At 38.5% G+C, this 12,412-nt stretch overlaps 1 protein-coding gene across 1 annotated transcript in view; it reads right to left on the bottom strand.

Moving 5' to 3' along the window:
* Window positions 1-4,379: 4,379 nt before the first annotated feature.
* Window positions 4,380-12,412, bottom strand: part of LOC133976366 (collagen alpha-1(XVIII) chain-like) — a 32,604-nt gene continuing 24,571 nt past the window's right edge. Inside the window, exons 26-41 of the mRNA XM_062414563.1 lie at window positions 11,959-12,036; window positions 11,793-11,828; window positions 11,628-11,681; window positions 10,998-11,066; window positions 10,786-10,851; window positions 10,376-10,460; window positions 10,230-10,264; window positions 9,996-10,112; window positions 9,712-9,859; window positions 9,569-9,624; window positions 8,358-8,486; window positions 8,228-8,260; window positions 7,476-8,123; window positions 7,185-7,382; window positions 6,770-6,879; window positions 4,380-6,687 (exon numbers count right to left, since the gene is read on the bottom strand). Coding sequence (XP_062270547.1) covers window positions 6,477-6,687; window positions 6,770-6,879; window positions 7,185-7,382; window positions 7,476-8,123; window positions 8,228-8,260; window positions 8,358-8,486; window positions 9,569-9,624; window positions 9,712-9,859; window positions 9,996-10,112; window positions 10,230-10,264; window positions 10,376-10,460; window positions 10,786-10,851; window positions 10,998-11,066; window positions 11,628-11,681; window positions 11,793-11,828; window positions 11,959-12,036 — 2,073 coding nt within the window. The 3' untranslated portion in view covers window positions 4,380-6,476. The remainder of the gene's footprint in view (window positions 6,688-6,769; window positions 6,880-7,184; window positions 7,383-7,475; window positions 8,124-8,227; window positions 8,261-8,357; window positions 8,487-9,568; window positions 9,625-9,711; window positions 9,860-9,995; window positions 10,113-10,229; window positions 10,265-10,375; window positions 10,461-10,785; window positions 10,852-10,997; window positions 11,067-11,627; window positions 11,682-11,792; window positions 11,829-11,958; window positions 12,037-12,412) is intronic.

Here is a 12,412-nt window from a genome sequence, read left to right as displayed (position 1 = left end):
CTCCAACATGAACCGAAATAGAGGGAAAAAAGGAGAAAGACAGGTGTGGAGGACGTGTACACCTGTCAAACAAACAATGTGATTATAATTGACACTGTAAACTCCAGCGACACACCCAGGTGTTACAGTTGTTATAGTAGAGAGGAGGTATTGCAGCCCTGTGCTTTGCCTGCAGGCTGGTATCCTACAGCTGTGTCCTGCTATAACCCTGCTTCACAAACAACATATTACCCATACTGAGAAATTAAAGCCTTAAAATAGAAATATTGGTGCCAATTGTGGAAGATTATAGTCAGTTATTGTGTATGAAGTTGTGCCTTGTTATGCCTGCAGGCTAAACTCAGGGCAAAATATACTAATGTGAAAGGTGGGGGGAGCTATGATTGAAGCCAACCTTTCACTATGACAGGTGAAACCACACACACACACACACACACACACACACACACACACACACACACACACACACACACACACACACACACACACACACACACACACACACACACATGAAAAATGAATGAAGTGTTTTACAACTTTATAGATTAGTGACCGTTAAAGATAACTGATACCATAAAAAACTCATCTTAAGTCTTTCATAAATGGTTTGAATGGAAATAGGTGCAGGAAATGGAGGGAGAAATGGAAATTAAGAGCATCCTTTTTAAAGAGTGTTATTTCTTGACATACAAACAGATCATTTCTGCTTTCAGGATGCTTTTTTTATTTATTGCTGAGATAAACTAAAATAAGAAGTCTTGTTTAGCAATTCTGAGTCACTTCCTCTGTCATTCTTATATCTCCACCTCTTTTCTCACTGTCCCTTCCTGTTATTTGCAATAATGTATTAACCCAACCAGTTTTGTACAAAGAGGATGATGGTGTTGAATGGTGTTGGTGACCTCTGATCTTTCCTCATGCACCACATCTGGTCATAATTTCCCATTGATTGCACACAGAATGAACAAATATTGTGATTTAAGTTCATTAAAGTATTTTTAATGGGATTTGTGTCATAATATTACCCACTGTCCTGCAGCCCTTCTTGAGGTTCAGGTTGATTATTCAGTGATTTAACTTTATATTATTCATCTTAACTTTCCTCAGATTCTTGTGCATCAAAGCATGCACATTATTGATTTTTACCCTGAGAATTTCTGTGTTGAACTGAAACTTAACATAACAAAACAAGCTTATTTAGTTTTTCTCTTGTACTCATATGTACTCATTGTTGGGGGGATTTTTTTAAATTATGTTTTAATTCTATTTGTATATTAATATTTTTTTAGTTGAAAAGAGAATTGAATTTTGAAGATTTCAGAAATATTAATATCATGAGTCCAAAGTTCCCCAGAACAACCCCACAAACATAAGAGAGTGACTTGCCACAAAAAGACTTAAAATTATATAATTGACCATTCATTCAATTAACTTATCAATTGTTTAATTGTTTTTCTTCTTTTCTGAACATCTTTTGAATTTTAAAAGAGAATTAGATTTTCAGTTTATAACCAAATCTACAGTCAGGATTTCAGCAATATTGATGTCATGAGTGTTTAATCTTCTTTAATATGTTGTCTGATGGATACTACTTCATCTATGTTCATTTATATACTTATTTACTTAATTTAGCTAGTTCTACATGTATTATCTCAGATGCAGATGCTTTAGTCACAAAATCAAGGAGAAGTCATCATGAAGAGACACAAGCTTGACGATGCATTTTTTTTAATTTATTGCCTAAAAACAGTCAAATTTTAAGACTTTTTTTTCTAAATAATATCAGAATCAAACCATAAAAATTGAGCTAAACATGACTTATATGTGCTCAATCATACATTTAAACCCCTTGATTCATTAAATGGCCCACACTCAAAATCACAAACTCAAAATAACAAATTCATTACATGTGATTATTTTAAGAGAATATTTAAATGTGGTTTTAAAACCTTACAACACATAAATGAATCTGCATCACAGATCAATAAAGGCACATTATTGAAATGCTGCGTTATGTTTAGAGTGCATCAGTAACAGTATATAGTCACACACTTTAAATTACTGTAAATAAAATCATTTTCATAATGATTTTCAATAGTTTTCCTCAGCAAATTTAGTCCAAGTGGTCTTAAAGCCTTACACGAAACTCTGCCTTTGTCATGTTATGTATACAGTATGTCAGTGATAGACATGCAGGCAGATAGAGATCAAATAGGGGAACTATCAAGGAGGTAAAAACAAGAAAAACAACATTCTGCACATCCATGAAGAAAACTGCTTTCTATTCTATACAATGAAGAAATGTGTAGGCAGGTGACTGATGACAGGAACTGTTACAGTACACGATTCACAGAGGGGAAAAAAGACAGAACTGTCTCTTTAAACTAAAGTTGCTGTGTCATCCTGTATAAGCACAGCATGTTTGAAGGCAGACACCCTCTCTAGCTTTAAAACTCTCCTATTTGATCAAGTTGATAGTTAGAACCAGCCCAGGCTTGTCTTGGACCAGCCCATCCTGCTGTAGGCCTGAACTTCACCTCTTCATCTCTATGCATTCATGCCACATTATATTAATGCATGTTTCCCTCTTCGCCAAGAGTTTTTGTGCTTGCTCATTTTGCAGGAGACCTTCGACTGCGGACTGACTGCTGGCCAGTTTAACACCCACCACTGCTGCCATTGTGATTAGTCATACTTCTGTTATTATTATACTGTTGTTTGACAAGTTGACCAAGTGCTTGCTCATGTGGGAATATTGGGTCTTCTTTTAAATTAGAGTTCAATCTAGACCTGCTCTGGGTGAAAAGTGCCCTGGTATAACTTCTGTTGTGATTTGGCGCTATATAAATAAAAGCTGACTTGAATTAACTTTGCAGCCTCGATGGAGACGCTGTGTATTCCTGGAACTGAGCTCTTGGGGGTTTTTGAAGTCACATGACATCAACAGCAACCAAGCAGCAGCTGTCTGACACAGCAGTATGGCTTCATGAGTCACACCTCCTTATCATGAAGCATGGAAGATATGACGCTCAAGGAAAATGTTGCTGCAACATCACAGCTGAGGATCATCAAGAGTAACTCGGTTAAGGTTGTAAAAAGTGACAAGAAAGATAGAAAAAATACTTTTAATGTAGAAATCTATAAAAGAAAAGACAGAAATGTCTCTCTTTAATATCATTCAGTGTAACCTAGGTGATCATTTTCCTGTGGTGGTTAACCCTTACATACTGTTCATATTCAGGCATTTCAGAGTATGTCCTATACACGCCTCATCAGTCGTTAATAAACTGGTGATTAATCCTTAATGAAGCTTTCAGAGAGCAGAGAGAGTGTAGTCTTTAGTTTTTAGACTTTTTGCTTTCAATGAATTATATTAAATGTGAATAAATGGTGTTTTTGAATGGTGGGTTTTTTGATTTTTTGGAATAAATATGAGTCAAACATGCACAAAACATGTGTATCAGCTGCACACAAATGTTTTTAGAAAGTTTAAATATTTCCAAGTCATTACATTTCTGGCTAAAAGAAACGTTTTTTAGGTGTTACATTAAACATTAAACATTAAACTGTATCTATCGTGAACTTTGACATCTTGAAAACCTTTGGCCACTTCCTCTCTACTGTGACATGCAGGCCTAACTATATAAGGAGCGTCCACTCAGGAGCATCAAGGAGTTTGATAAGGAGCGTGCGTCTTATCACACATATTCCTTTATTTCCCTTCTATGAAGCTGATGCAATACAAGTCAAACGCAACAGCATGAGTCAGCGTTTTACAACCTTTTCGGTCCGTGGCTGTTAAAATTAAGCAATTTCTGCTGTCAACTTTAATGGTCTTGTGTGTTCAAGTGATAAGTAATATCTCCTTCTGTTTTATTTGAAGGATTTTAAAGGTAAAATTGACCAATTTTTGACCCAATTGACCTGAGGTTGGGAACCACTGCCTTAAACTAATGATTCACACAAACAACGGCTTTTACCAGTGACTTTCACTTCTTATTTTTGGGGTTTAAAAGGCTAGTTCAACCAAATTTAAAACAACAATGTAATGGTATGTGGTAGTATGTAGACGTGCAGATTGTCTTGGCTCAGTTTAACAAGGTTTTCATTTTATCTGAGATTATAATTTAAATAGCATATTGCCCGAATAGTCTGGATAATCTAAAAAAATACACCATCAACACTTTTCATATGAGAGTATTTCTTCAGTTGAAAGTAGTCGTAATGAAAATTGTCCACAATGAGATCTACAGGTTATCTTATTTGGGTGAAATTACTCTTTTAAGTTGTACTTCCAGCCATTACTTTAAGCAACTGCTTTAATAAAAGTAATAAATGACAGTGCTGTAGTTATTGTTGCCATCATCATCATCATCATCATCATCATCATCATCATCATCATCATCATCATCAGAGAAGTGGTGATATAAGCATATTTTCTGCTGTTAAATTCTGCATTTATAAGTGTGCATATATCATTTGATGTTTTAGTTTTGATACAGAACAGAACAATACAACATATAAGACAATTTAAGATAGTTTAAGACAAGCATCAGACCCTTAGTTGAGAACTTAACTCACAATTTCCACACAGGTTTATTTGATGAGATGCAGCATTTCATACAGAATGTTGCTCACATAACAAAAAAGAGACAGATTACAATCTGTAAGAGTTAATACAAAATTTACTGCATGTGGTATGGCTCTGTTAGTACATAACAAACGTCATTCTGTCCTCCATGTTGCACAGAAACTGTCGAATGACACTCAAACTTCACACTTGTGTTTGTGTCCTCTCCACTGGAGACGCCAGTGAGCTATAGCTGCAGTGCATTTACTGTTCTCAATACAAATGTCCTGTAATAAAAAGCAAAGAAAAAAAGCATTGCTTCTCAACAGTGCATAGACAAACATGAATGGCTGAATCCTTTCCAGATATCTGTACATACATTTCATTTGTGTGCTTACTACGTCCACAGATCTGATTTATATCAATAGACACTGGTCCACATCCCTTTTCAGGTATTCAGTATGCATGAGACATCACTGTGTAGGGTTTGCACATTTGCTGGATTTATGAAAAGCGTTCACATCACACATCATGGTTGAAAAAAGCAAAAAAAAAAGTATGGTTTATAAAAAATAAATATCCCTTTGTTATTGCTAAAAATCTGATTTGAAAATATCTTCCCATGAAAAGGCTATAACTCAAGTGCTATGGGTTACAGATTAAATCAATATAAAGGAAATGAAATTAAGATAAAAACATATTTCATATACAATAACTAACATTTTTATCTTGCTCTCGGACGCTGAAATATGTTCATAATTGCACCTTTTTTAAGAAATGAACAGCTTGGTGGTAATCATCTGAGTATGTCATCTAATATCTATTTTCCTTGCAAGTGCTGACAAATACTGTATATAAAAAGCAAAGGTAGCATTTCAGACATGCAGAAAACCTGATTTAACTCCTAATTAACACTGTGTTCAGGTAGTGGAGTTGCAGACTTGGCTTTTAAGTGTTTTCATGTCACTGTTTTTTTTGGTCAAATATAAGCAAGAAGATGCGGAAATATGAAAAATCATTTGCTGTGATCCTTTACAGCCAATCACAGTGCTATATCCCCTCTCTGAGATAAATAAAGTTGCTCTAGTCCTGAAAACTGAAGCTGCAATGATTCCTCGATTAGTTGCCATCTATTAAATTAATCAGCAACTATTCTGATAAACATGTAATGGTTTTAAGTCCATTTTCAAGTAAAACATTTCCCAATTCTCTTTTTTTTCGTGTCTTCTATGCCTTTAAACTGACTATCTTTGGGTTTTGGACTCTCTCTTGGGGAAACAGTGATCAACGTGTTTCACCAACTAATCAATTAATTGATAATGACAATAATCGTTACCTGCAGCCCTGTTGAAAACATATGTTTTGGATGTAATTTGGGTGAACTGACCCTTTAAACCGGGTTGCTAGCTAGCAGCAAATAAGCTCATTTCGATATTTATAATCAACATTATAGCGACTACTAGCTGACAAGTCAAAAACAGCAAAGAAAGGACAACAAAGCTGCACCTTTTGGTGTCACAAACAGCTTTTAAGGCCACTTCTGCCCCAGAGTTGTGGACCTCCAGTATGGCTGCCAGAGGATGTGTAACTGTATGTCACCTGAGCTTGACCATGTAGGATAATCCTGTATAGCACCATATATGAGGGGCTTACAAGCAAAAACGAATTATTAATTAGAAAAACATTTATTTACAAGGCACCACATGAGGTGCATAGATAGGTAAAAAGTGTGTGTGTGTGTGTGTGTGTGTGTGTGTGTGTGTGTGTGTGTGTGTGTGTGTGTGTGTGTGTGTGTGTGTGTGTGTGTGTGTGTGTGTGTGTATGTGAGTGCGTGTGTGTGTGAAGATATAAGCATGAGTTTTACGATTTCCCTTTGTCCAGTGTCGCAATATGGGTGTGTGTGTGTCTATCTCTGTTGGCCGACGTAGCTGTTCTCGATGCACAGCAAGATGTAGGAGCTGGAGCAGCTGCTGGAGCTCTGCTGGAGCAGATTGCCGCTCTGCAGGGACGAAGCCATGCCGGTCAGCGTCTGGTCGCCCACGCGCCACGTCTCACAGAAACTGTCGACATGTCGTTGCCCGATGCCGGTTGACCCGTGCCACACCATCTTCTCTGGCCTGGGATAAACAGAAATAATGACGTTTTTAATGTTGTGTTTTATTCTCCTCTACTTATCATTTAAAATATTAAGGGGCTCACCATGTGTTGTCATTGAGAACGTCTTTGCCATCGAAGGAGTAGAGCGACACGTTGTCTTTCATTTTGCCGCCGTTGAAGATGGCATCCCAGTTGTCAAACAGAACCTCATCCTAACAACACAATTAAGACAAATATATCCAGTGCTTAATTACAGACATTGATGAATCAAACTAGCAAGTACTATCCCTTTCTTGCAAGGCTCAAGGCTCCAGGTTCCCGTTCTCAAACCTGCATTAACTGATCTTTGGGCCACTTGTGGGCAGCAGAAACAAGCAGTGACCACAACACTGACATGCTGATATTTTTCCAACACTGACACTTAGACACTAAAACACATTACACACACGTCATTACACACGTCATTTGATGAATTATTGTAAAGAAAATAGCTGCTTTAAAGTATAACCTAGCCTACCTTAAGGTTGAATATTGGCACACGGTCCCTGTCGATCCTGCGGACGATACTGTGGAGATCCTGCAGCTTGGCGGACAGGAAGGCACGGAACGTTCCTTTCATCCCGATGGCTTGAGCCTGGGAGAAGCACATGAAGTCTGCGCCTCGGATCCCCCGCATGGCGCCGGTGTGAGGGCTGTTCACGGCGATCAGGTGGAGCTGAAACAAGCCAAGCAGCAATGTTCACATCTCCAACAAGGCTTTGTGCAGCTTTAAATGTGAGTATGGTGATTTAAAAGTGGTTTCTCTTACCCCTGCTCCTGAGTTATGATGATGGACCGGAGTCTGAGGCACAGATGGAGGTGGTCTTCGCTGAGCGGTGACTGCAGGGCGATTTTCCGGGTATGATGGGCGTTCCTGGGCCGAATCAACAGCAAACCTACCGTCTGGTTGGTACTGGCGCTCTTTGTAACTTGGGAACCTGGGATCTGTCGGTGTTGGGTACCGCGGATCTGGCTGATATCTGGGATCGGGGTGGGTTGGGTATCGAGGATCGGGGTGTGTTGGGTATCTGGGATCGGGGTGTGTTGGGTATCTAGGATCAGGGTTTGTTGGGTATCTAGGATCAGGGTTGGTCGGGTATCGGGGATCAGGATTGGTTGGGTATCTAGGATCAGGGTTGGTTGGGTATCTAGGATCAGGGTTGGAAGGGTATCTGGGATCAGGGTTGGAAGGGTATCTGGGATCAGGGTTGGTTGGGTATCTGGGATCAGGGTTGGAAGGGTATCGAGGGTCCTCGTGGGTCGGATGATGTGGCTCTGGCTGTGAAGGATGCCCAGCGTTGGGGTCAATTGGACTCTCAGGAGGGATTTCGGAGTGGTGTGTGGTGTCTGTGTTGGAGTTGTGGTCTGGGGAGTATGGAATGACTGGTGGGGGCTCCACTGCTGCAACATCATTACCCTGCAAATAATATGCATGATATGTATTAAAAAAGAGCACTGTGTTTGGTTTGTAAAAGAAAAAATGGTGGAAACTACCTCAAATTTCTGAAAAGTAACACTCACATCTGGACTTGGCAAAGGAATGTAGCTGCCGAGCTGAAAAATGAAAGGAAAGTGTTTGAATTCACAATCGGAAAACAATATTTTAGAGTCTCTGTGCCGATTAATCTTTAGGTTTCGATAAATATTTCACCTGGACTTGACGAACTCCATCTCGGACTCGTAAGTAGAGATCTGTTTGATCTATAATGTAGACCAGAGAGCCTTCAGGTTGACTTCTAGCGGTGGCTGTCATGGCGTCGTAAGACCTCAACACTGTCACCTACAAACACGCAAACACTCATCAAACATCTTGTAACTTAAAGGTGTGATTTGAGATCTGAATTAGGGATCCTGGCAGACAATGTCCTCATATGGGGACATTACATTTTGGGTTTGCTGGACCTTCTACTTCATTCTGCTTAACTTTGACCCATTGTCTTCATTCGTACACCCTTTTTTGTGCCACCCAATACATTAATCAGTGTAAAAATGAGATGGCAGGAATCTTGGTGAAATCAATAAACAGCTGATCCCCAGACAAAAGTGGACCAGGTACAAAACCGTATCACATGTTATAGTTGAAACTTATTTATTTATGCTTAATAATGTTTATGTTATACAAATTTGACAATTTTACGTTGGGACTTTATTATCATTGGTGTAAATGTAAAGAAATAAATATTTTTATACACTGGTGAATTAATTGTTTTATTTTTTGTTTAAAATAATAAATTCTTTTGCAGGAAAAAACGTCATGTTTAAAGAATAAAAAAGAGTGCTTGATGCCCCTTTCTGCTCTGTTCCTACATCATGCAATCAAAAAGTGGGTCACTTGTTAAATGAGTCCTATTCTTCACACTAAGCAAATAAAGTTTTTACTCTTAGGTTGGCTCTGATATGGGCCCAGAACTTGTAAACAGAATTTGGTGTCAGATTTCCTTGAATGTCTTGGCGTTACACTCTACAGCAAATTGGGAAAATAGAAAAAGTGTCATTACAACTATTTTAACTTTGTTGTTCCTCATTCAATGGTCACGGGAACATTTTGTAATAAGCCATCATCTGACATCATAATTTAATTGCAGCTATATTGTTTAATAAACTGCAAAGGCTCATGAGTCATTTACTATAGTCCAGTTGGGTCATATAAATACTCTGGCACACATTCTTAATAAAGTCACACTGGTTTAGTATTGTGACTTTAATCTATTTAAACAATCAAGACTCTGCTTCATTTAATTGCTGGGTCACTTCAGGTCAGATTTGACTATAGTGACTTCAGTTTCTTGTATTTCATGATATATTGTTGGATATCCGAGAAGTAAAGCATGAATATCTGATTTTATATACATGTTTTCTCACCCCTGAAGAGTGTCCAGGTAATCCAGGTGGTCCCGGTGGTCCAGGAATACTGATAGCTGTCATTCAAAGCGGGGAAATCACATGAGCTCAAAGCAGAAAGGCACAATCTTTCATTTGTGGATATCTTTTTGAATATAACTCACTCTGTGTGCCCCTATAAGTTCCCGGTAAGGCTGATCCTGGGGGTCCAGGTGGCCCTGGTGGTCCAGGTGGCCCATCATAGCCTCTTCCTGGTTGACCAGGTGGACCCTGAGGGCCTTGAGGGCCAACAATGGAGTCACCTTGGGGGCCCTGATGGAACAGAGAAGTATTTAGATACAATTATCTATTAGAATAAAACAAATAAGACACGATCATATTTATATCTGCTCTTGACAATATTTAACAGACTTGGTAAAGCATTAGATTTTTGACAGTTTGATCTTACTGGAGGTCCTGGCACTCCTGAGGCAGATCCTCCATAGCGGGGGTCATAATATCCTCCACCTGGTTCCCCTTTCTCTCCTTTCGAGCCTTCGCCGCCACGTTCACCCTTCAACTCATTCTGGACATAAAATCATCAAGAAACATTCAAGACAAATGTGCACTGTTCCAATAATGGTTATATTTATGTTAACTATGAGCTAAGACTGTGTGGAAATCTATAAAAGTTGAAGATTACCTTAAAACTGTATATATCAAAGTTTGACCCGCCGCCTGGAAAAAAAAAAAAACTCTGTTACTGAATTGTTTATATACTGAAAACACTGTTTTTTCCCCACTTTTAAGTGTTTTCTGCACTTTGGAGCACAGATGAAGTAGTACTACCTGGTATGCCAGGTGTCCCTGGTACTCCACGGTCACCTTTCTCCCCTTTAGCAGCTGGGTGATACCTGGAGTGATCATCATATCCCTGAAACCAAAAAAAGGAAGATGTTTAAGGGGCATTCATTTGAATTCAGTTAAATACATTTCTCATGTCATAAAAAAACAAGAATTAACAGGCTACCACAAACTGTTTTTAAATTCATGTTTTTTTGATCATTTTACATAGTTACTTACGTGTTACTTTCAACCTATGCAAAACAGTTTATATTTAATTCAAGTGGACAGACAATACGATAAATCCATAAATTAAGGTAATCATTCTTTATATCTAGCGCCCAACTTCCTAATTTAAGAAGACACACAACCGCTACATGACATGACCATATAAAATATTTTAGGTCTTGACTCACTGTGTGTCTGTCGGTGGGAAAAGAAGGTCCAGGAGGTCCAGGTGGGCCCGGTGAACCTGGAGGACCCTGAGAGACACAACAAATATTGATTACGGTGTGTTGACGGATTGATCATATACATGGGCATTATGTTTAGATGCTTGATAAATAAACCATGCACAGGATAGTCAGGCCTTACCTTGAACAGAAAAATAAGGAAAAAGAATACTTACAGGGTAATATCCAGATCCGCCACTTGAATCTCCCTTCTCCCCTTTGACGCCATTCAGCCCTGGTCGACCCTACAATAGACCATTTAGAATAATATTGAAGTCCATTGACATAAAATATTGATAGTTTAGTGTTTAAAGCTTATTAGTGCAGTGAAAACCTCAACTCACCATCTAACATATAGTTATTTTATTTGTTATTTGTTACATTTCAGGTCTATATTTTTATTTAGGGGCTCTACTAGAATATCTTTGCATGGTTTACAGTTAAAAACTCCCTTATTTATCTTCTACTGGTCCCTTAAGCAGCCCCTCAGTTCAGCCTCTGTCTGTAACAGGCCGTTTTAGCTCCTGTCTCTTTAAGGCCCCCCTCCAAGTGAGCCCACTCTGCTCTGATTGGCTAGTTTCTGGAAGCTTACACCCATCCTGAAGGCTACATAATATAAGCAAACAATAATAGCAGGATTTCACTGCAGGTCGGACAGCCATTTATGGGCATGTGCATACAATCTGATATTATCACATTGAGGAAGAAGAGGTCACTTTACAAACATTCTTACATAAATACTCACATTGGACTTGTTTAAAGTAATTTTTATGTAGTAAAAATAATTCGACAAGAAACCCACTTACCGGTCTACCTGGAAACCCAATCTCTCCTTTCGGGCCCGAAGGACCATATGAACCCTGGAGAAAAGCATTCATATGGTTCAGTTCTTATGCTCACATGATGCTGCTACTTTACAAATTATGAGAAAACACTCAAAAACTGGCCAATAGAAATATGATTATACATACTGGAGGTCCTACTGGGCCAGGAGGTCCACTGTCACCCTGTAAACAGACACACAGTGACATTTTATGCAATTATTAACGGTTTTTTGAGATATTTTATAATCAATGGAACAGATGACATTATATACAGAAAGGTGATAGATGTTGTAGATATCACAGAGGTATTTACCGGCTTTCCTGCCAGGCCACCCAGGAACATTGGTTGTCCATCAGGCCCCATGATGACACCAGGCTCTCCTTTCTCCCCCTGAACAAAACACAAGCTTAATTAAAATGTTTACAGGCACCAGTGTAAAAAGGTGTCAGAGTGAAATGAAAGAACAGAAGAAAAACAAAGGTCATGGACACAGCGAACAGTCAACAGTGTTATCTCATGAGCAAAACATCCCATTTTCTCCTGAAAAACAATCATGGTATTCCTAGAAAAATCCCTCATTAAGACTGAGTCTCTCACTTTAACTGGCATGACGTGATCACAAATAAAACATAATGGGATAATGTGATTACAGCTAAATATATAACCAAGAAGTTGTTATTTTTGTGATTAAAAAGAAATCTTCATGACTGCTATTTCTAAGAAATCTCATTACACACAAATACAATTATGCATCTTTAAACCTGCA

The sequence above is a fragment of the Scomber scombrus genome, chromosome 24 (assembly GCF_963691925.1).
Source record: "Scomber scombrus chromosome 24, fScoSco1.1, whole genome shotgun sequence".
In the NCBI taxonomy this organism is placed as follows: Eukaryota; Metazoa; Chordata; class Actinopteri; order Scombriformes; family Scombridae; genus Scomber; species Scomber scombrus.
Note: the sequence above shows the minus strand (reverse complement) of the source record. Positions and strands in the feature narration are given on the sequence as shown.